Source organism: Mytilus galloprovincialis, chromosome 3 (assembly GCF_965363235.1).
Source record: "Mytilus galloprovincialis chromosome 3, xbMytGall1.hap1.1, whole genome shotgun sequence".
NCBI classification, from domain to species: Eukaryota; Metazoa; Mollusca; class Bivalvia; order Mytilida; family Mytilidae; genus Mytilus; species Mytilus galloprovincialis.
The window spans coordinates 11,967,334-11,993,286 of record NC_134840.1 but is presented as its reverse complement, the minus strand read 5'-3'; the positions used below and the strand labels follow the sequence as shown (position 1 = coordinate 11,993,286).

Below are 25,953 nucleotides of genomic sequence, written 5' to 3'. Positions count from 1 at the left end.
AATGCCTGTACCAAGTAAGGAATACGGCAGTATTGTTTTGTCTTGTTCCGTTGATAGATAGCGTTTAATTATGTCAGTTTTAACAGATTTCCCCTTTTTTCTTTCAAATTTATTAATTTTGTTGTACTTTTTTAAAAATGGCAACACTAAAAAAATATTAATTTCTGAAACATTTATCAATTGTTACGTTCTTAAAAAAATAAATGGTATGCAGAAAATCGCCTACACTTTTGTTTTATGTAACCATGTAACAAAAGCTTAAATCAAGATAGTCTCATATAATTGTAAGAAAAAAATAAACAAATCTAATTTTTGACAGTAGCAGCAGTGCATTTGTCCCGACTTCCCTATGTGTCTACATAGCGTGAATATGATCACGTGATGTTGCTTCTCAACATTTTTTAAGGTAACGAGACCATCTCAAAAGTATCTAACAATCGATTAAAAGGCGCACTGTTGACAATTAACAAAATCAAAATGAAATATATATTGTACATCAGTGTTTTTTTCGACAAGTTTACTCCAGGCTATTGTGAAAATTAAAGGTAAATATGAATCACTTTTTTTTTCCCATTTCTATAACCTCACATCTAGTGGTGTCGGTTTTGTTACTATTTAGTTCTAGTATATATAAAACGTCTCCATCTTCTGAGCCACTGTGCTGATCAAGAAAATGTTGACCTGTATTATTCTCAGCGTTTTAGTGTTCCTGTGAAAGGTAAATCCAGAGATGCGTTTTCGACGAACGAAATTTATAAAGTATTAATTTCTATAATTGGCATTCTTTTAACGGATTGTAGCCGCTAATGATGCAAACGACTAATTAAAATGACCATGATGACTGTAAATGATATATAAGACTTGTGTAAGATGGATGCACATAAATTGTTTTAAAAGCTGTCCATTTTTTAAAAATATTTTGCTTTTTTGGTAAATATACTTATGGTATGAATACCTACAAACAAACATTCTACTGAAAGGTCTTTTTACTGCTGTTTAGACAATTGAATTAATTTCATGAAATTGAACGCTTGCAGGCCCTTAAAAACTGTTCCTTAAAAAAAATTAAAAAAATTCTTGTTCTAATTATATGCCAACAACAAAATTGATGTTCCTGTTTCCCCGATAGAATCGACATCTTTGTTAGTCTTTGTTTATAATTAAGTGTTTTGTCCTGTGAGAAATTGATGATATATAAGACTTGTGTAAGATGGATGCACATAAATTGTTTTAAAAGCTGTCCATTTTTTAAAAATATTTTGCTTTTTTGGTAAATATACTTATGGTATGAATACCTACAAACAAACATTCTACTTAAAGGTCTTTTTACTGCTGTTTAGACAATTGAATTAATTTCATGAAATTGAACGCTTGCAGGCCCTTAAAACTGTTCCTTTAAAAAAAAAAAAATTCTTGTTCTAATTATATGCCAACAACAAAATTGATGTTCCTGTTTCTCCGATAGAATCGACATCTTTGTTAGTCTTTGTTTATAATTAAGTGTTTTGTCCTGTGAGAAATTTAAGTTATAAAATCTCATGTACTTTTTGGGGCTTGTTTTTTTACGATATTGATATTAGCTGTCATTTAACAGCGATGGAGACTATTCTTTGACCATTCATAAAGACAAAGAAAGTCATTTCACCTTTTATCTTTTTTCGGACGAGTCTTAAAGACATAATACGAATACATCTCATTATCAATATTCATTCACAAAACACTACACATTTAAACAAAGCAATTCGAAAACGTCATATATTAATTAAAATGTTTGCTATTCTACTACAAAGACAACGGTTCAATCATACAGTTCTTTTTTACACAGATATATTTCTTTTGAATACAAGCTTACGGACGACTGATTTCATGTACAGTTAAGTTTTACATGCAATTGACTTATTCAACATTTAACGTATTAGATTGCATATCGACATTACAGTCGACCCACGTACTTCTTGGTCCCGAGACACATTGCCGGATCTCTAAAACTTGTTATATATGTGAATTCATTTGACTATTACTTTTTTTCTACATTCTGTCAACTGCTTGTTTAGGAAACGCAGAACTACTTGATTGAAGATTTTATCATTTTGTAAATTCGGAATTTATTTTTAATAACTTTAAAGGTTTTAAAAGCTTTACAAACAGACTAAGTATATAGGTAAGAATATGAGGTAAAACTCAACAACAGAGACCAAATGACATAGATGTTAACAACTATAGGTAACTATACAGTCTTCACCATGAGCAAAGCCCATACCAAATAGTCAGCTATTGACCGAAATGACAAATGTGAAACGATTCGAACGAAAAACACATCCAAAGGCCATGAATAAATGATATTTACTGAGTTTGACAGGAACCAAACAGTGACGGACCCAGATATTTTCAAAAGGAGGCACACTGATTGTCGAAGAGGCCAAAGGGCCCACTCATGTCATGCCTTAGTGATTCCCTAACTTATCAACCAATTTTGTCATACAAGGGAGTGGGCCTAATCAGCCTCTGCGACATGATCTAAAACCACGTTGGAAGTTATATAGATTTATTCCCACCACAATATCTTTTAAGATTTTTCCATGGATAAGATCAGGCACATGATGATAGTGGCTCCCTTATCTGGTATGAGGTCTAAATACTCAATTTATTATATAGGTTAATGATAAACCCCAAAAAATATATAAATCTGCTCGACATTCGTTTCATGGCAAGAAGTGAACGTTTTCTTTTATGCACTGCAAAGTGCCTGGTCATCTCTAGTTGAAAAACGCAAAATTTTCTTTGGGCAATCCAATATAGATCTAGAAAACATTTTCTATTTAAAAAATAAATAAACAAATTGACTTTGCAGCGCTTAGTAAATCTTCAATGATGCAAGATAACATGCTGTTATAAAGTTCTTTTTAACAATGTACTGTAAAAGAGGGTAGAAAGATACCGGAGGAACTGTCACACTTATAGATCGAAAATAAACTAACAACGACATGGATAAAGAATGAAAAAGACAAACAGACAAATAATAGTACACATGACACAACATAGACAACTAAAGACTAAGCAACACGAACTCCACCAAAAACTAGGGATGATCTCAGCTGCTCCGGAAGTCAGGCAGATCCTGCTTCACATGTTAATTTTAAATGGAACGACCCCATATATTTTAAGGTGATTCCTGTTGTTCTGGGTATCATGACTGCAGTGGGACGTTATGGTGCTGTCCTGAGGGCTATGTCTGTACAGGGACATCAACATGTCTTAGTACTGGGTGAGTTAATCGTATACTACCAATAAATAAATGTCTGTACTAGGACATCAACACGTCTTAGTACTGGGTCTACACAAGACTCATCAGTGACGCTCATATCAAAATATTTTTTAAAGCCAAACAAGTACAAAGTTGAAGAGCATTGAGGATCCACAATTCAAAAAAGTTGTGCCAAAAGATAAGCTAACTGAGATGATATGTCATTTCATATTTTCATATTTTCCGTATGAACTTTAACTACTATCTTTACTAACCTGCCAATGAATAGTTTTGTACCTGGACTTCTAAATATTTCATTCCATGATAATTTACATTGGATGGTGTTTTACTTTCTATTTGACTTATTGTATAACTGTAGAGCACAAAGTTGCGATGGAACTCTCAATTGCGATGATCACGCAAAGAACAATGCATCGCGTTAAAGTGCATTGCTGTCAGACACTAAAGTGCGATGTTTGTTTGTTTTTCAAGTACTATTAGATGACAAGATACATTGTACATGACACGCTACAGTGCTATAGTGTAATGTGGTTCAAGAAATGTTTTATTTTATTTTGCTGTTTAACTTGGCATATGATAAGTCAACTGGTATTGATTGGCAATTTTATGTTAATAGTTGTTTATTACTTGATTTATTTCACTTGACTGGGCGGGGTTCAAGAAGTTTGCTTATTTAAGACCAGTCTATCTATAGGAGTTTTGGGATAAACTCATCAATGAAGTGTCCAGTTATACGTCCGTTATCATACACTTAGTACTTTTGTATATGCGTTTGGTAATACAGATAGGTGATTAGTAATTGAATTCAATAATAATTATTACGGCAACCATCCTTATCACACACATATTCAAATAGACAATTATGCAATTAAAACATAAGCTCCGCCCGATCAGTTAAAATAACATTGGTAATATCTGCTTCGTTGTTGATTTATCATCATCATTTTATTTCTTTTACTATTCATTAGAATCATTGTTGGAATTATTTATTGGAGTGATTTGTGCCTGCGTAAGACGTAAGTAAACAACTCATGTTATCATTTTGAATAGAAAATTAACCAATTATGATTTTTTATCTGATTTATAACAAAATGATTATACACAGAGAAATTTTATCGTTATACTATGTAATTGCTTTTGTATCATTTTGTTCCTATATTTACAGTACCTTAAAAATATTAAGAATTCATTGTTCACATAAAAACAAGAATACTAACTTTAATTTATGAAGTACACGCTCAAATAATACATTTGTTTTAATATCACCTCCTAAATAAATGAAATGGAACGGTGTCAACTTTGCTATATTCTGAGAACGCTGTGGTCATACTATTTGTTGAAAAGTAACAAAACAATTGATGTATAATAGTTCAAAGTTGTGAGATTTTTATTTGTACACACTTTGATTGATAACTAAATATTGCATTGATGCATGAGATATCAATAGATATAAGATTGATTGGTTGATTTTTTGTGTTTTAAAGCCGCTTTTAACACCAATTTTGGGCTAATTTGAAGCGGCCAGTATTTATTAGTGGACGGAGCTGGAGTTCCCGGAGAAAACTACCGACCTTCGATAGGAAAACTGACAATCCTAGTCAATTAAGATTGAAGTCGAGTAAACCCATACGAGCGGGATTCGAACTCACAACCTCAGACGGATAAACCAACAGTCTAAGCTATATAAAAACGAGAAACACTTATGAACCACATCAACAAACGACATCTACTGAACATTAGATTTAGGACAGGTGCAAACAAATGCATCTGTTTAAAATGTTTTAATGGTACCAGCTTTCACCCTTATCTAAACCAATAGTGTAACATCACACCATAGAAATTCCCATTATAAATTAAAATATCAATTGAAATGGCTTAAGTCGATCAAAACACATTTTAACACATTTGAAGATACACTGAAAGAATACATTTGATATATGATACAATGTAAATACAAAATCACTAAAACAATAGCCTTGAACAAAAAGCCGTCAAATACAATAATATACACAGGTAAATGAAAATAATTTTGTTGTCAGGTAAACAGTTGATAGAAGTATAAAAGAAGCTAATTTGACGAATTTCTTTCACAGGTCGTAACAACGCCGGAACAGTTTTACTACCACAAGGTAGCGCACATGCAGTAGCAGCACAATCTGGGCACATTTATCCGCAATCTGGACACACATTTCCACAATTTAAACAAATAAATCCACAATTTGGACAAATATATCCACCATCTGGACACACCAATCCACAATCAGGACAAACACATCAACAATCTGCACAGATAAATACACAAACTGGACAAACAAATCAACAAACTGGACAAAGAAATCCACAATCAGGACAAACATATCCGCAATCTGCACAAACTCATCCATTATCGGGACAAACAAATCCGCAGTCTGGACTTACCTATCCGCAATCTGGTCAAACATATCCGCAATCTGGACAAACACATCCACTATCTGGACAAACACATCCACTATCTGGACAAACAATTCCACAATGTGAACAAACACATCCGCAATCTGGACAAACACATCCACAATCTAAACAAATACATTCACAATCTGGACAAATACATCCACAAACTGGACAACTACATCCCCAATCTGGACAAACAAATGCCCAATCTGCACAGATAAATACACAAACTGGACAAACAAATCAACAAACTGGACAATCAAATCCACAATCAGGACAAACATATCCGCAATCTGCACAAACTCATCCATTATCGGGACAAACAAATCCGCAGTCTGGACTGTTACTTTAAATGAGGATAATAACGGGTGCCACTAATAGAACAAGAACTGTTGCCATTACGAATCACCCTGTTCATACACAATATCTAGTGAGTTTGCCAATATTTCGTTTTCTGTTTACCAATTTCCGGTTAGTTTTCTTTTCACAATGATATTGTCCGTCTTTTTCTTACTTGTATTTTATCTATTTTTGCTTTTTGATTCTGTCAGATTTACCAAGCCTGTTTAAAATCATGTTGATATTTATTGAAATAAATATTATTTGATTAATTTAGAAACGATAGCTGATTTTTTTTAACTTGTTATGTTTTTAGTGTTGGTTTGACGTCCTACTACGCATATCCAATGTCTGTTTTTGTCTTTGTTTTCCTTGTAAAATAAAAATACATGCTGGATTACATATAATTTATTGTACAAGACGAAGAGAAGATATTTTATTTATATTTATATTTGCCACAAAATGCATAAACAGTTGACATGATATAGAATCAATAATTCGAGATTAAGCACTAAACTTGTAAACTAAAACAACTTTTATGATATATATCTGTCTTGAGTAAATATTTAGAAAGGGGCATAAGATACAGTTACATAGGAGATGAAACGTATGTTACTTTTATTCGACGTTTAACCGACGTTTAACCGTGACATATCGGTCGGAAGAAAAGAAATTTCCCGACTGATTTTAATATTTAGCTCGAAAACGAGTACATGGAGTCCTCTTTTTAAAATAACAAGACATGATTATGTATGAAGATTATTTTCACCAATTGTAATGAAAAAGTCAAGGATGGAATTTTTCAAATATTCAGCAAAACTTGCAACTTTTTTTAAATTCTAAAATCATTGGAACATTTAAAAACAAAAAAGATTTTTTTTTCACTAATTTAGAGCATACTTTTGTTGAAAAGATATTCCAAATGATTAAGAAATCCGATTGTGCTTATCTTTTGAAAATGCTTGTTTTTTTAGTAATTGAAACAAAAACAAAAAAAAAACACCGTGGGATCAAAACTGCATCGTATGCCCAAAAGCAGCTGAAGCTTTAGATATTTATGCTAAAATATGCCAGCAAAGAAATAGAAAAGAAACTTGATTAAACATACGTTTTGAAATTATTAATTAACTTTTGAGAATGTTGGTGGCTTGTTGTCACCACATTTGTTACAGAAACTGTTGATTTCAACAGATACAATGGATTGATCATTTGCTTCAGGAATGAACACTACCTCCCAAATGTTCATCAGGTACTGAATAATTCCTGTCGCAGTGCCTTTAAATTCATCTTTAGTGGATTTTGGCCATAAATTCCAAGTACCATTTCCATAGATTAGACCTAGTTTGTTGTTTTTTTTCATCTCAACGATAACATTTCCGTATATTGGACTATTGTATTGACCAACGTAATCCGTCAAACTTCTTTTGGCCTTCGTTTTTGTGCTATATCCTTTATATCTAGGTTTCAAAAGCTGTTGTTGTATTGACGAAGCATTTAACCACGGTGAGACATTCAGGGCAACATCCGATAAGAAATTGTGAAGCAGGACGCGGAATTTATACGTGTTATCATCTTGATCTTCCCCATTCATAGAGGTAAAGACACCAATTCTCTGATCGGGAAATAAGGTCATAAAAGATCTATAACCGAAGGTACTGCCACCATGTAACAAAATATGTTTACCTACAATGAAAATATTGTTTTTACAAAGCATGAAAACATTCATCTACGATAAAATTGTAAATGTAGTTTCTTTTGAAGTTGGAATACAGTTATGTTGCATTCTGGTTATTGCTCGAGGAAGAACAAGTATTATTACTTCCCTTATTTATTATGGATAAGATGATTAATAATTGAACCATTGCTGTCGACAAGGTAAGGCCCTGATTTTATCAAAATATGTAAATTAATCTTTTTTTCTTTATCAATTCATCGACGATCTCGTTATTTAAATCTTTGCAACAAAAAAACCAAACATCATGGATAATTTTACTATCAGTCCATATAAAGTTAATAAATTTTAAAAACTCTACTATACCAATTCGCCAGAAACACAAATACAAGTAAAACAATACAACATAGGAAACAGTTCTGTAGACACTTGTCATCAGCAACTCAAATACATTCTATATAATACACCAAATATCAGACATTGTTTTTGATATCAAACACAAAAGTACGCGTGTACAAGCTACCAATCATATATATCCTTTAATGTCTTTTAAAATAAAGAATGAATAAAGAAAGTATTATTAAAGTAAAGATGATGTGCATGCGTGCTATCTCGGCAAAAAGCAAGCATCAACAAAAGAAAATAAACATGAACAAGACCTTTTTTAAGTAATTATATACACATATATTAAAGTCATAAAAAAATCCCTATGGCTTACCTCTATATGTTCCGAGTTTAAATCCTAATCCGTATCCTGTTTCCTCTGTTGGCTGTATCTGATTTTTGAAATATTTATTGACTGTGGTGTAGGATAAACCTATATGTTCTGCATGTAATGCATCAAAAGACGACTGGCTCATTAATGGGTTGCCATTTTTGTCAAGGCCTCCATTCAGATGGAATTTCATCCATTTCGTCATATCTTCAGCATTGGACATTATAGCACCAGATCCCGCCCATAATCCCCACTCCCTATAAAAAGCTTGTATGCTAGTTTTATCAACACTGATATTCACATAAAACAGTCATTGATCATTTACAGCTTAAATATCATTAAAGAAGAAGATAACATTTTAAAACGTTTAGTACTATTTCTAATGGTCTTTTTGTTGTTGTTGCCATATTGGTATGTTTTAAGTCCGATAACCTACATAAGTTGGATATATGTACAGGAATCTACTGAGTTTTGCCGACAGATACTTTCTTACATAACTTTTAAACATTTAAGTTTTTGTTAACAAAAGAGTATGTTAACAAGTAACTATTAAGTAAGAAATGCATTTCAACAACAATAACCGCAACAGTTTGGTTAAAGATTACAAGATATTTTCTTACTTCATACAGACATAAGCTTTGTTTTCAGCAAAAAAAAACCAACACATTATTTAGATTATTTGTAGTAAAAACTACATCTGTTCCTCATGTCTTTTCAACAATCCCGTTCCATTTTCACTGAATAAAAATATTTACCGGGTTTGGAATAACATGAGCAACACGACAGGTGCCACATGTGAATCAGGATCTTCCAATTCTTCCAGATCACATGAGATCACCACCAATTTTGGTGGGGTTCGTGTTGCTAAGTCTTTAGTTTTCTATGTTGTGTCTTGTATACTATTATTTGTCTGTTCAGCTTTTGTTTAGCCATGACGTTGTCATTGTTTTTTTTTGTTTTTTTTATCTACGAGTTAAAATGTCCATTTGGTATCTTTCGCCCATCTCTTGCAGGAACACCGCCAATGTGCTAATTTCTCCATAATAATTGTTCTGAGGAAAACATCTTTTTAATATATGCATATTGATCGATTGGTCGATTTAATCTTATCGAACATGGTTTGTTCATCTTCCTTTCGAAGACAGTGTTTCATTGGAAATGATTTCAAAAATTAAAATACTAGAAAAACACCGAACTCTTAAGAAAACTGAAAAAAAATCCCTAATCAAAGGGAAAAATCAAAAGATATAACACATCAAAGGAATGGAAAGCAGCTTTCATGTTCCTGACTTCTTATAACCGTTTCTTATACATGTATTTACATAAAAATGACTCATATTATTACATTTATTTTAATATTAACTAATTCAGGCGCAATCCAGTAAAGAAGATGTACATTAAATGTTGAAAACACTAGATTTTTTTAGCTATATGACTCTTACTGATAACTTTTCTGATTGTCAAAGGTCCTTTAAAACGTCCTTCGATATAACGATATGTATATCCATCGGGGGAAATGACGTGATGTTCGTTACTATTAAACGCTTGGTACGCAGCCAATTAGTGATGACATCAGACGTTATAACTGTTTCATCTTTGACATACGTCTTAATATGATAAATTGTGTTTTAATTTGAATTTCGTAAAACTTACCTGCTAAATGCTAATGGCACTGGTACAAGGTATTTTTTTGATTTGGGACCCTTATCATAACCCTGTGCAACATTTCCTACGTCCGTGACGGTAGTGATAAACGTAGATGAAGTCATTCCAAGGGACTGGAAGATTTCAGAGTCTACCAATTCCTCCCAAGTATGGCCTCCAAGTTTCTCAGACAGATAAGTAGCAAAGCCATACATCATATTACTGTACAGGAAAGATTTTCCCAAACTCTTCACAGAATTCATATGCTTGAATCGACTGAAAAAAAATATATCATAGGTCAGTCTTAAAGGCATTTCGCACATTCATATAGACGTAAAGACTCGGACATGTATTGCCTATAGACAATTTTGACGGTATTGCACAAATATTGAAATGAAAATTGCAATTCACGTATGCAGTAAATTAAAACATATAAACTGTGCAAACCATTCAAAGTCAATAACAATAATTGAAGGTACAGGGCCAAATAATCTCTGTGACAACGAGAAATGCCAACTGCATACCAAATACCTTTGACTTTACTTTTAAACTGATCTGACACAAACTTGTTTCAAACAAGTTTCAATGTAAATGAGCCATGAGTAGTCAATGGCAATGAGACGTTGAAATACTTATAAAACTGCATAGTACCAAATCTAAGCTGACATAACAATCACAGAACATGTGAAATATGCAAATATGGTAAGTGATGGGTCTAGTCGCAAATTTGTATGTGTACTTACTCTTGCAGGTTCTCTCTGGTTAGTGATGGGTCTAGTCGTAACTTGGTGTGATCTGGAACGCCCATCCTATGTGCCAATATGTCAACTACAGTTGCCTCCTCTCTCCCAGGAACAAAATTAAATCCAGAATCCATCAAATCTTTTACTTTTGTGTTAAGATTGTAGCTTAAAAAAGAAACAAATTTAAACATTACTGACTCGTATACTATTAAATTATTCGTTAAATGATTTGTAAAGAGGTTTGGCGTTAAGATTCCAGCAATCAATTTGAATACACATGTTGCAATGTTTTATAACGATGAGTTTTATTTTGCATGATAATCCAACCAAAGTCTGACAAAAATTAAGTATCTATCAGGTAAAAAGCCCTTTATAAATCGCAAAATAACTGTCTAAAGTACACTTCAGATATGTCTTTCCTTTTGAGATTGCAGAATTTGTACAATCGTATGCGTTCTACTAGAGTTTTTCAGGGAATATTATATAGCATTCAGTTTCGTTGGATAGTTTAAATGCGACTTAAATCTTTCGTTTTCATAAGACATTGAACATAAGATTTTGAACGTTTCAGTGTTATTTCAATAGTATAAAGGCACATTTGAACTAATACCAACAGTCATACACCATGATATTTGTTATCACTCAATGTAGAACAGAGAAGCTGGACTACTTTTAATTTTAGTAATGACCAAAAAGACTTATTCAAAATGAAGGTATTTAAGCGGGTTTTTTTCGGAGGATATTGGGTCAACTTAAATCTATATACAGGACTTACGATATACAATGTACCTTAATTAGGCCGTTAGTCTTCTCGTTTGAATTGTTTAACATTTGTCATTTCGGGGCCTTTTATAGCTGACTATGCGGTATGGGCTTTACTCATTGTTGAAGGCCTTACGGTGACCTCTTATAGTTGTTAGTTTGGTAGCTTGTGGAGAGTTGTGTCTAATTGGCAATCATACCATATTTTCTTTTTTATAATTGTTCCATTTTTTTTCTCCATTTTTTGTTTGTTTGTGTTTTTGCTCTTTTTGAAGTGTTTATTATAAATATATTTACTTTTGATTGTCATCCAACTGCTTGACAAGTAGTGTGGCACCAAAAGCTTTTGAAAGTGAACCGATTTGAAAGAGAGTCTTGCTCGTTACCGGTTTCCCGTCTGATACATTGGTTTTGGTTACTCCATAACCTTTGGCAAACAGTGTCTGACCGTCTTTTACAACACTGACGGTTAAACCAGGAATCCATGTTTTACAATGGTTCATAATCTGTGTGAAAAATAAATATAAAATAGCATTTAGTATTGCACGAGAAGCACAATATTTGGTAGCGCTACCTAACAAGATGGAAATCAAACGAAGTAGGCAAGAAATATTAGAGGCTAGCTAGGGAAATAATCGGCACTGTCTTCAGACCAGAAAATCCTTGGCAAAAAAACCCGAAGGAAAGACGAACAGAATATCAAAATACCATTAAAAAATACCATTAAAAAATACCATTAAAAAAACTAAAGCCTGAGTAACACAAACCCACTAAAAACGGGGTGTGATCTCATGTGTTTCGAAATGGTACATAGTAGAATCATGTACCCTATGAATAAGAATATTTATAGAATCCAGTCAAAGGGACATGTGACACCCGTCGTGTTATGCATGGCATTAAAATACTGGCGTTTCTGTAAATAAAAATACTGAAGAGTATCCATATCTTACTTCATTCTCCAACGAAGTCTATGCATAGTAAGTATAGTTATTTGTTTTTACTTTTTATCTTTTCGATATATATTACAAACTCAATATATATATACATGTGTATAAACTCCCTGATATTGTCGTTGTTTATATCAGGCTAACTAATCAGAAATTATATTAGTATAATCGCTATAATTTTTGCAAGTTTGAAATACAAAATTGTTCAAATCTCGTAAAAAATGTTGATGTCCCTTCTTAAGTATTTTACAATTGGATAAACCCTTTTAATTCTATGAATCTTCAAGCCCCCACTGATTTCTTTCAATTCCTTACCCTTACTGTGTACAAATGACCGGTCTCGTAGTTTGTAAGTACATGCATTTGCATTGTTATTTCTTTAACCGTTAATACATGGGAATTATCTCCCATGCAACGGGGTTGTAGATTACCAGTCTAGTCAGATCATAAACAATTCTGCATCTGCATTTATACTATTGATTTGCAGTGGAAATCCATAACGCAAAAACTGCAATTGCTGTTGTTGAGTCAAGTTACAGTAAATGTTAGAGATTTGTTTAAGATTTTGAATAGACTTTTGGCATGTTAAATATATAAACTAAATGTCGAAACAAATAATTCATTCATCTCATTTATTTACTGACTATGTGACAGATTTCTTTTAAAAAATACATAGATTTGTACAGGTAGATAATTGAACCGATATACAACATTCTTTAAACCATAAAATCTCGATTAATAATAACAATATTTTATCAAAAATTCATTTATGTTTATAATATAATAAATTTAAGTTTCATTGCCATAAACTAATCATGCTAGTCTGAATGTTACATTATCATCCAAACTGTTTCTTGACCGTGAATATTTCAACAATTTCCAACTCAACAAGATTAGCACAAAATAAAATAAAAAATACCAAAAAGACTGCTGACACTAAGTACTTGATCGCTGCTGCTAAAAATTGGTTCAAAACCAGTTTTAAATTCTAGCAAATAAAACATATTCACCTTGACTAAAATATCAATCAGTACATATCCAATGGATTAAGTACAAAGACGTCATAAACACATCAATTTTTTTTAAACTAACCTCTCTTATTGTCTTGTCAACTTTATCCTCGTATGTCGGCTCAGATGCAAAAGCAAGAAGAAGGCTGGACAAAAATAAGAAGCCGACAATAAGTTGTCGAACTGCCATTTTTCGTGTTATAATTTGAAAGCGTCTATCATGCTTTTATATTGAAACAGAAGTCAATATTATTTTGTATGTTTGGCAACTAGTCTAGGGAACTGTTTTTGTTAAGCATGTATCCATCAATATTTAGTTGACATGTTTACCAATGCATATGGAGACTGATGTTATCCGACTTTTAAAGAGATAATGATTGCAGTAATTAGACTCGCTATATATGATAAATTAAAACATATCCTGTTTGTTATGACAAATTAAATGATGATCATAGGATATGAAAGAAAAAATTAAACTTCCTTCATTTGTTTGTATAAAAATACTTAGCAACTTGTAAAAGTGCAAGTTCGTATGGAAACATGTACAAATCGAAGTACTGAAGTTCTAAACATCGAATGACCGCAATTTCATGTGGATGGTCACAATCACATCTCTATACTTATAAAAGTGAGGTTAATGCACAGATATAAAAAAAAAACCTCATTGTAATAACTATTATACTGTACTGTAGTGATACAATTCAGTATATTCTGGTTTGTTGTTATATATTATATCAGAAGTCCATTACTAAACTAGTCTAGTAATGGACTTCTGATTATAATAATATTCGTATATTACAGTTACATGTATATATAATTTTCATCCATTTGTATGTCTTTCTATTCTACTATATAAATAATAGTGCAGTGCAAGTGCATGGTAGACACTCTTAGATGTTTCTAATAGATTGGATTTTAGGTAACCTAAACTACATAAAAAAAAAAAAAAAATATCGTCTCGGCTCGGCCTCTAGTAAGTGTTCTACTACCAACCCTTTAGTGTTTTTAACTAGTTCCTAACTTCTACCTATTTCGTAAAAATGTATTTGAAAATAATGGAATTAGCCTTTTTCGGAGTGTTAAAAATTATATGGATGTTTTATGTTTTGGTTAAATTTCGTTCTTTTGATGGTCCTCTTAATTCGGTTGACAGTTCTGACTTATCAACTCTTCAAACTACACGTCCACACAATCTTATTTTAAAACAAAAGTTTTCCCTATTTGATAAAAGGATTGTGCTTTGCTGCAACTCATATAAAGCTGTCCTCTCTAACAAGAAAGGTTATAATGCTAGATATTTTATTGGACGTGTGATGAGGAAATCAAAGCTGTAAATTATCTCCTTGACAACATTTATGTATGTTTCGGTAATTTCGACATGTTATTTGATATTCCTATGGGCACCAATGGCGCCTCTTTAACGACAGAACATTTTAATTTTCACTTTTAAACCAAAGTTTATAGCCAGACTTAGAGTATTTACATTGTAGTTCGTGATACTGTATAAACTTACTAAATTTGGCAAAAAGGTGACTTATAGGTCTAAATAGACAAGTGCATCGTTGGCTATATATAGACCTCGTAATTATGTTATAACTATTAATACATGTTTACAATTCAATATAACTAGAACACACCCACGAAATCGCGGGCATATACAGCTTGAGAAATGTTGTTGGATGATTTTTTGTAAAAGATACTACATGTATGTATGGGGAATTTCATAAAAGGTACCAAAAGCCCTCTCCTTTTTTTCCAAAGTCCGATATTTGTTTCCTTTCTGTTAAATTTAATTATTTTCCTGTTTCTGGCCTCAGACCACAATTATTCTTCTCCTTTGCTACAACGTATCTTTTGGTAAAAGTCAAATTAAATTAAAAAATTTGCTCCGCTTCAAACATGAAATAAATGTAACTGCATATATATGGACCATTATTAGTCTAATAAAATATACTTCTAGGACAATCCATTAGTGTTTTTTTTCTTTTGAGAGCCTTATTAACATGCCAATGGTAGGATATGAATCTTGTATAAATGACTAAAACCATCTAAGGCTAATTTGAGGGAGTGTCGGAGGGGTTCTGATCCAGAAATCCCGGGATTAAAATCATGAAATCCCGAGATACAGAATTTCAGGAAATTCATATCCCGAAATCCCGAAATCGAAAAAATATATTCCCGGATCCCGTAAGGATCAATCCCCAAATCCCGAACTTAAAAACACCCGATCCCGACGTCCCGAAAAAAGGTCACGGTCCTGCCTCCCTCGAGCTCTCATCTCTACCCTACTTTCATTTTTGCCAAATCACTATTACTTTCGCTTCCAACAATAAACTGTTATGCCCATTTATAGGCATTATGTTTTCTAGTCTATGCATCCGTGGGTTTCTTCGTTCGTTAGTCCGTCATTCTGTCCCGCTTCAGGTTAAAGTTTTTGGTCGAGGTAGTTTTTGAGACGTTGAAGTCCAATCAACTCGAAACTTAGAAAATAGAGTGCCGATGTTGCATCCGTGTACTATGGACACATTTTTGTTTCCACATGTTTTACTTATTTTAATATATATGCAACTGGCGTGACCCTTTAAATAGTAAACATTTCAAAGAAAACAGTAGACAGAATACAGAGAGTCTCTATATATGTGAGTAGTATAATCGTAGTTTATATGTAGATAAACTCGAAAAATAATTGTCCACTCTAAGGAGGTATAATAGTTGTGGTTCTCGCGATCTAAACACCATGATATGGAAAACACTCTGATTGGCTTATTTATTTTTCATTTTTTGTTATCTATCATACGATTGGTTGTACTTGTGCATGATTCAAACCGGAAGTCTTATCTATGACTAAAAGTCAATCTGATGACGGAATCAATATCCGGACTCCTTTAGGTGTCATACCACCAATTACTCCCTCAAATTTAGAACGTATGTGAAAGTAGGCCTACTCGGACAAAAAATAGTGCATTTGGTGTCATTGTTTTCTTAAACTAACCAACAAATTGGCAGAAATGAAACTTTTGGTGAAAGAGAAATATATTGAGACCATTTTGAGCTAAAATTTACTTGTTTATGAGTTTGCATTTAAAATTGAGGATTAATGCGCTCCATAGTATACTAATTTAAGATTTCCAGAAAACCAGGGGTTATTTTTAGTGGTACCTCTATTCGGAAGACCTTTTCTTTTTTATATGATTTTGAACACCTGTTGAAAATTGGCATGTAGAAAGCTGATACATGTACGATTCAGGATATATCTGGTTTCTATGAAGTTAAACTTAAGGTAAAATATTTAGAAAGCTGTGAAAATTGTAAAATTTGGTTGAACAGATAGGGACTTTTAATTGGTGGTATGACACCTTAAAGCAAAATGCGGTGAAACATCAAAATCAGAAAACAATTGTTTTTTTTTGTCTTAACTGATCATTTGAGATAATAGTAGCCACATTTCAATCTTTTTAGGGGCAAAATGTCACATATTGGAAATTTATAGCCTAAAACTTGAGTTTGTGCTATTTTTAGCTTTTCCCATCCTGACAATATGCTTTTATATAAAAAATGTCCTAAATAATGTTATAAATACACAGAAAGTTATTCTGTGGTGTTACACATTGAAACATAGGTTGTTTAGTACCCCAAACAAATTTTGTCATGCAGATTTAATGAAATTATTTGATTTTTACCCCTTATATCATTGCGTCATACTATGTACTTGGCAGATAGCATTGCCTAATGTAAACACTGCAGAAACTCACAAAAGTACCATTTATTATTCCAAATGAAATATTTATATCTTAAATTTGATTAACTGATGTAAATAAACACAGTTAAATGACCATGACTGCACTTTTGATCAATTTGTAGTACTTTACTGACACCAGATGAAAAAAGGGGGGTCAATATTCCTTGACACTTCAATACCTTGGAATTTTTACTAAATTCATTGCAAAAATTGTGGAAAGTCTCTAAAGAAGTAGAACAAACAAGGAAAAATCAGCAAAAACTGATCTTGCTATTGAAAGTTAATGTTCCTGTAGCCCAAAATGAAATTTTCAAGTATTTTCTATCAAAGTCATACATTACAGTCAGTTTAAATTGAGCTGTGAAAATTTTAATATAAGTCGCATAATGCTCAGATAGGCTGTTTTTAACTACAAATTGACTAAGGATTAAGAATAAAACAAAATAAAAGATTTCTAATCAACTTTTTTGTCTCTTTAAGCAAAATGCGGTGAAACATCAAAATCAGAAAACAATTGTTTTTTTTTGTCTTAACTGATCATTTGAGATAATAGAAGCCACATTTCAATCTTTTTGGGGGCAAAATGTCACATATTGGAAATTTATAGCCTAAAACTTGAGTTTGTGCTATTTTTAGCTTTTCCCATCCTGACAATATGCTTTTATATAAAAAATGTCCTAAATAATGTTATAAATACACAGAAAGTTATTCTGTGGTGTTACACATTGAAACATAGGTTGTTTAGTACCCCAAACAAATTTTGTCATGCAGATTTAATGAAATAATTTGATTTTTACCCCTTATATCATTGCGTCATACTATGTACTTGGCAGATAGCATTGCCTAATGTAAACACTGCAGAAACTCACAAAAGTACCATTTATTATTCCAAATGAAATATTTATATCTTAAATTTGATTAACTGATGTAAATAAACACAGTTAAATGACCATGACTGCACTTTTGATCAATTTGTAGTACTTTACTGACACCAGATGAAAAAAGGGGGGTCAATATTCCTTGACACTTCAATACCTTGGAATTTTTACTAAATTCATTGCAAAAATTGTGGAAAGTCTCTAAAGAAGTAGAACAAACAAGGAAAAATCAGCAAAAACTGATCTTGCTATTGAAAGTTAATGTTCCTGTAGCCCAAAATGAAATTTTCAAGTATTTTCTATCAAAGTCATACATTACAGTCAGTTTAAATTGAGCTGTGAAAATTTTAATATAAGTCGCATAATGCTCAGATAGGCTGTTTTTAACTACAAATTGACTAAGGATTAAGAATAAAACAAAATAAAAGATTTCTAATCAACTTTTTTGTCTCTTTAAGCAAAATGCGGTGAAACATCAAAATCAGAAAACAATTGTTTTTTTTTGTCTTAACTGATCATTTGAGATAATAGTAGCCACATTTCAATCTTTTTGGGGGCAAAATGTCACATATTGGAAATTTATAGCCTAAAACTTGAGTTTGTGCTATTTTTAGCTTTTCCCATCCTGACAATATGCTTTTATATAAAAAATGTCCTAAATAATGTTATAAATACACAGAAAGTTATTCTGTGGTGTTACACATTGAAACATAGGTTGTTTAGTACCCCAAACAAATTTTGTCATGCAGATTTAATGAAATTATTTGATTTTTACCCCTTATATCATTGCGTCATACTATGTACTTGGCAGATAGCATTGCCTAATGTAAACACTGCAGAAACTCACAAAAGTACCATTTATTATTCCAAATGAAATATTTATATCTTAAATTTGATTAACTGATGTAAATAAACACAGTTAAATGACCATGACTGCACTTTTGATCAATTTGTAGTACTTTACTGACACCAGATGAAAAAAGGGGGGTCAATATTCCTTGACACTTCAATACCTTGGAATTTTTACTAAATTCATTGCAAAAATTGTGGAAAGTCTCTAAAGAAGTAGAACAAACAAGGAAAAATCAGCAAAAACTGATCTTGCTATTGAAAGTTAATGTTCCTGTAGCCCAAAATGAAATTTTCAAGTATTTTCTATCAAAGTCATACATTACAGTCAGTTTAAATTGAGCTGTGAAAATTTTAATATAAGTCGCATAATGCTCAGATAGGCTGTTTTTAACTACAAATTGACTAAGGATTAAGAATAAAACAAAATAAAAGATTTCTAATCAACTTTTTTGTCTCTTTAAGCAAAATGCGGTGAAACATCAAAATCAGAAAACAATTGTTTTTTTTTGTCTTAACTGATCATTTGAGATAATAGTAGCCACATTTCAATCTTTTTGGGGGCAAAATGTCACATATTGGAAATTTATAGCCTAAAACTTGAGTTTGTGCTATTTTTAGCTTTTCCCATCCTGACAATATGCTTTTATATAAAAAATGTCCTAAATAATGTTATAAATACACAGAAAGTTATTCTGTGGTGTTACACATTGAAACATAGGTTGTTTAGTACCCCAAACAAATTTTGTCATGCAGATTTAATGAAATTATTTGATTTTTACCCCTTATATCATTGCGTCATACTATGTACTTGGCAGATAGCATTGCCTAATGTAAACACTGCAGAAACTCACAAAAGTACCATTTATTATTCCAAATGAAATATTTATATCTTAAATTTGATTAACTGATGTAAATAAACACAGTTAAATGACCATGACTGCACTTTTGATCAATTTGTAGTACTTTACTGACACCAGATGAAAAAAGGGGGGTCAATATTCCTTGACACTTCAATACCTTGGAATTTTTACTAAATTCATTGCAAAAATTGTGGAAAGTCTCTAAAGAAGTAGAACAAACAAGGAAAAATCAGCAAAAACTGATCTTGCTATTGAAAGTTAATGTTCCTGTAGCCCAAAATGAAATTTTCAAGTATTTTCTATCAAAGTCATACATTACAGTCAGTTTAAATTGAGCTGTGAAAATTTTAATATAAGTCGCATAATGCTCAGATAGGCTGTTTTTAACTACAAATTGACTAAGGATTAAGAATAAAACAAAATAAAAGATTTCTAATCAACTTTTTTGTCTCTTTAAGCAAAATGCGGTGAAACATCAAAATCAGAAAACAATTGTTTTTTTTTGTCTTAACTGATCATTTGAGATAATAGTAGCCACATTTCAATCTTTTTGGGGGCAAAATGTCACATATTGGAAATTTATAGCCTAAAACTTGAGTTTGTGCTATTTTTAGCTTTTCCCATCCTGACAATATGCTTTTATATAAAAAATGTCCTAAATAATGTTATAAATACACAGAAAGTTATTCTGTGGTGTTACACATTGAAACATAGGTTGTTTAGTACCCCAAACAAATTTTGTCATGCAGATTTAATGAAATTATTTGATTTTTACCCCTTATATCATTGCGTCATACTATGTACTTGGCAGATAGCATTGCCTAATGTAAACACTGCAGAAACTCACAAAAGTACCATTTATTATTCCAAATGAAATATTTATATCTTAAATTTGATTAACTGATGTAAATAAACACAGTTAAATGACCATGACTGCACTTTTGATCAATTTGTAGTACTTTACTGACACCAGATGAAAAAAGGGGGGTCAATATTCCTTGACACTTCAATACCTTGGAATTTTTACTAAATTCATTGCAAAAATTGTGGAAAGTCTCTAAAGAAGTAGAACAAACAAGGAAAAATCAGCAAAAACTGATCTTGCTATTGAAAGTTAATGTTCCTGTAGCCCAAAATGAAATTTTCAAGTATTTTCTATCAAAGTCATACATTACAGTCAGTTTAAATTGAGCTGTGAAAATTTTAATATAAGTCGCATAATGCTCAGATAGGCTGTTTTTAACTACAAATTGACTAAGGATTAAGAATAAAACAAAATAAAAGATTTCTAATCAACTTTTTTGTCTCTTTAAGCAAAATGCGGTGAAACATCAAAATCAGAAAACAATTGTTTTTTTTTGTCTTAACTGATCATTTGAGATAATAGTAGCCACATTTCAATCTTTTTGGGGGCAAAATGTCACATATTGGAAATTTATAGCCTAAAACTTGAGTTTGTGCTATTTTTAGCTTTTCCCATCCTGACAATATGCTTTTATATAAAAAATGTCCTAAATAATGTTATAAATACACAGAAAGTTATTCTGTGGTGTTACACATTGAAACATAGGTTGTTTAGTACCCCAAACAAATTTTGTCATGCAGATTTAATGAAATTATTTGATTTTTACCCCTTATATCATTGCGTCATACTATGTACTTGGCAGATAGCATTGCCTAATGTAAACACTGCAGAAACTCACAAAAGTACCATTTATTATTCCAAATGAAATATTTATATCTTAAATTTGATTAACTGATGTAAATAAACACAGTTAAATGACCATGACTGCACTTTTGATCAATTTGTAGTACTTTACTGACACCAGATGAAAAAAGGGGGGTCAATATTCCTTGACACTTCAATACCTTGGAATTTTTACTAAATTCATTGCAAAAATTGTGGAAAGTCTCTAAAGAAGTAGAACAAACAAGGAAAAATCAGCAAAAACTGATCTTGCTATTGAAAGTTAATGTTCCTGTAGCCCAAAATGAAATTTTCAAGTATTTTCTATCAAAGTCATACATTACAGTCAGTTTAAATTGAGCTGTGAAAATTTTAATATAAGTCGCATAATGCTCAGATAGGCTGTTTTTAACTACAAATTGACTAAGGATTAAGAATAAAACAAAATAAAAGATTTCTAATCAACTTTTTTGTCTCTTTAAGCAAAATGCGGTGAAACATCAAAATCAGAAAACAATTGTTTTTTTTTGTCTTAACTGATCATTTGAGATAATAGTAGCCACATTTCAATCTTTTTGGGGGCAAAATGTCACATATTGGAAATTTATAGCCTAAAACTTGAGTTTGTGCTATTTTTAGCTTTTCCCATCCTGACAATATGCTTTTATATAAAAAATGTCCTAAATAATGTTATAAATACACAGAAAGTTATTCTGTGGTGTTACACATTGAAACATAGGTTGTTTAGTACCCCAAACAAATTTTGTCATGCAGATTTAATGAAATTATTTGATTTTTACCCCTTATATCATTGCGTCATACTATGTACTTGGCAGATAGCATTGCCTAATGTAAACACTGCAGAAACTCACAAAAGTACCATTTATTATTCCAAATGAAATATTTATATCTTAAATTTGATTAACTGATGTAAATAAACACAGTTAAATGACCATGACTGCACTTTTGATCAATTTGTAGTACTTTACTGACACCAGATGAAAAAAGGGGGGTCAATATTCCTTGACACTTCAATACCTTGGAATTTTTACTAAATTCATTGCAAAAATTGTGGAAAGTCTCTAAAGAAGTAGAACAAACAAGGAAAAATCAGCAAAAACTGATCTTGCTATTGAAAGTTAATGTTCCTGTAGCCCAAAATGAAATTTTCAAGTATTTTCTATCAAAGTCATACATTACAGTCAGTTTAAATTGAGCTGTGAAAATTTTAATATAAGTCGCATAATGCTCAGATAGGCTGTTTTTAACTACAAATTGACTAAGGATTAAGAATAAAACAAAATAAAAGATTTCTAATCAACTTTTTTGTCTCTTTAAGCAAAATGCGGTGAAACATCAAAATCAGAAAACAATTGTTTTTTTTTGTCTTAACTGATCATTTGAGATAATAGTAGCCACATTTCAATCTTTTTGGGGGCAAAATGTCACATATTGGAAATTTATAGCCTAAAACTTGAGTTTGTGCTATTTTTAGCTTTTCCCATCCTGACAATATGCTTTTATATAAAAAATGTCCTAAATAATGTTATAAATACACAGAAAGTTATTCTGTGGTGTTACACATTGAAACATAGGTTGTTTAGTACCCCAAACAAATTTTGTCATGCAGATTTAATGAAATTATTTGATTTTTACCCCTTATATCATTGCGTCATACTATGTACTTGGCAGATAGCATTGCCTAATGTAAACACTGCAGAAACTCACAAAAGTACCATTTATTATTCCAAATGAAATATTTATATCTTAAATTTGATTAACTGATGTAAATAAACACAGTTAAATGACCATGACTGCACTTTTGATCAATTTGTAGTACTTTACTGACACCAGATGAAAAAAGGGGGGTCAATATTCCTTGACACTTCAATACCTTGGAATTTTTACTAAATTCATTGCAAAAATTGTGGAAAGTCTCTAAAGAAGTAGAACAAACAAGGAAAAATCAGCAAAAACTGATCTTGCTATTGAAAGTTAATGTTCCTGTAGCCCAAAATGAAATTTTCAAGTATTTTCTATCAAAGTCATACATTACAGTCAGTTTAAATTGAGCTGTGAAAATTTTAATATAAGTCGCATAATGCTCAGATAGGCTGTTTTTAACTACAAATTGACTAAGGATTAAGAATAAAACAAAATAAAAGATTTCTAATCAACTTTTTTGTCTCTTTAAGCAAAATGCGGTGAAACATCAAAATCAGAAAACAATTGTTTTTTTTTGTCTTAACTGATCATTTGAGATAATAGTAGCCACATTTCAATCTTTTTGGGGGCAAAATGTCACATATTGGAAATTTATAGCCTAAAACTTGAGTTTGTGCTATTTTTAGCTTTTCCCATCCTGACAATATGCTTTTATATAAAAAATGTCCTAAATAATGTTATAAATACACAGAAAGTTATTCTGTGGTGTTACACATTGAAACATAGGTTGTTTAGTACCCCAAACAAATTTTGTCATGCAGATTTAATGAAATTATTTGATTTTTACCCCTTATATCATTGCGTCATACTATGTACTTGGCAGATAGCATTGCCTAATGTAAACACTGCAGAAACTCACAAAAGTACCATTTATTATTCCAAATGAAATATTTATATCTTAAATTTGATTAACTGATGTAAATAAACACAGTTAAATGACCATGACTGCACTTTTGATCAATTTGTAGTACTTTACTGACACCAGATGAAAAAAGGGGGGTCAATATTCCTTGACACTTCAATACCTTGGAATTTTTACTAAATTCATTGCAAAAATTGTGGAAAGTCTCTAAAGAAGTAGAACAAACAAGGAAAAATCAGCAAAAACTGATCTTGCTATTGAAAGTTAATGTTCCTGTAGCCCAAAATGAAATTTTCAAGTATTTTCTATCAAAGTCATACATTACAGTCAGTTTAAATTGAGCTGTGAAAATTTTAATATAAGTCGCATAATGCTCAGATAGGCTGTTTTTAACTACAAATTGACTAAGGATTAAGAATAAAACAAAATAAAAGATTTCTAATCAACTTTTTTGTCTCTTTAAGCAAAATGCGGTGAAACATCAAAATCAGAAAACAATTGTTTTTTTTTGTCTTAACTGATCATTTGAGATAATAGTAGCCACATTTCAATCTTTTTGGGGGCAAAATGTCACATATTGGAAATTTATAGCCTAAAACTTGAGTTTGTGCTATTTTTAGCTTTTCCCATCCTGACAATATGCTTTTATATAAAAAATGTCCTAAATAATGTTATAAATACACAGAAAGTTATTCTGTGGTGTTACACATTGAAACATAGGTTGTTTAGTACCCCAAACAAATTTTGTCATGCAGATTTAATGAAATTATTTGATTTTTACCCCTTATATCATTGCGTCATACTATGTACTTGGCAGATAGCATTGCCTAATGTAAACACTGCAGAAACTCACAAAAGTACCATTTATTATTCCAAATGAAATATTTATATCTTAAATTTGATTAACTGATGTAAATAAACACAGTTAAATGACCATGACTGCACTTTTGATCAATTTGTAGTACTTTACTGACACCAGATGAAAAAAGGGGGGTCAATATTCCTTGACACTTCAATACCTTGGAATTTTTACTAAATTCATTGCAAAAATTGTGGAAAGTCTCTAAAGAAGTAGAACAAACAAGGAAAAATCAGCAAAAACTGATCTTGCTATTGAAAGTTAATGTTCCTGTAGCCCAAAATGAAATTTTCAAGTATTTTCTATCAAAGTCATACATTACAGTCAGTTTAAATTGAGCTGTGAAAATTTTAATATAAGTCGCATAATGCTCAGATAGGCTGTTTTTAACTACAAATTGACTAAGGATTAAGAATAAAACAAAATAAAAGATTTCTAATCAACTTTTTTGTCTCTTTAAGCAAAATGCGGTGAAACATCAAAATCAGAAAACAATTGTTTTTTTTTGTCTTAACTGATCATTTGAGATAATAGTAGCCACATTTCAATCTTTTTGGGGGCAAAATGTCACATATTGGAAATTTATAGCCTAAAACTTGAGTTTGTGCTATTTTTAGCTTTTCCCATCCTGACAATATGCTTTTATATAAAAAATGTCCTAAATAATGTTATAAATACACAGAAAGTTATTCTGTGGTGTTACACATTGAAACATAGGTTGTTTAGTACCCCAAACAAATTTTGTCATGCAGATTTAATGAAATTATTTGATTTTTACCCCTTATATCATTGCGTCATACTATGTACTTGGCAGATAGCATTGCCTAATGTAAACACTGCAGAAACTCACAAAAGTACCATTTATTATTCCAAATGAAATATTTATATCTTAAATTTGATTAACTGATGTAAATAAACACAGTTAAATGACCATGACTGCACTTTTGATCAATTTGTAGTACTT

General features: G+C 31.4%; 1 protein-coding gene across 1 annotated transcript; it reads right to left on the bottom strand.

Moving 5' to 3' along the window:
* Positions 1-6,444: 6,444 nt before the first annotated feature.
* On the bottom strand, positions 6,445-13,909 carry LOC143067199 (uncharacterized). The gene is made up of 6 exons (XM_076240294.1): positions 13,610-13,909; positions 11,868-12,076; positions 10,809-10,973; positions 10,075-10,341; positions 8,425-8,678; positions 6,445-7,717 (listed from the first exon to the last, which is right to left on the bottom strand). The coding sequence occupies exons 1-6, from the start codon at positions 13,715-13,717 to the stop codon at positions 7,155-7,157; spliced, it is 1,566 nt and encodes a 521-aa protein (XP_076096409.1). The 5' UTR covers positions 13,718-13,909; the 3' UTR covers positions 6,445-7,154.
* Positions 13,910-25,953: the final 12,044 nt, after the last annotated feature.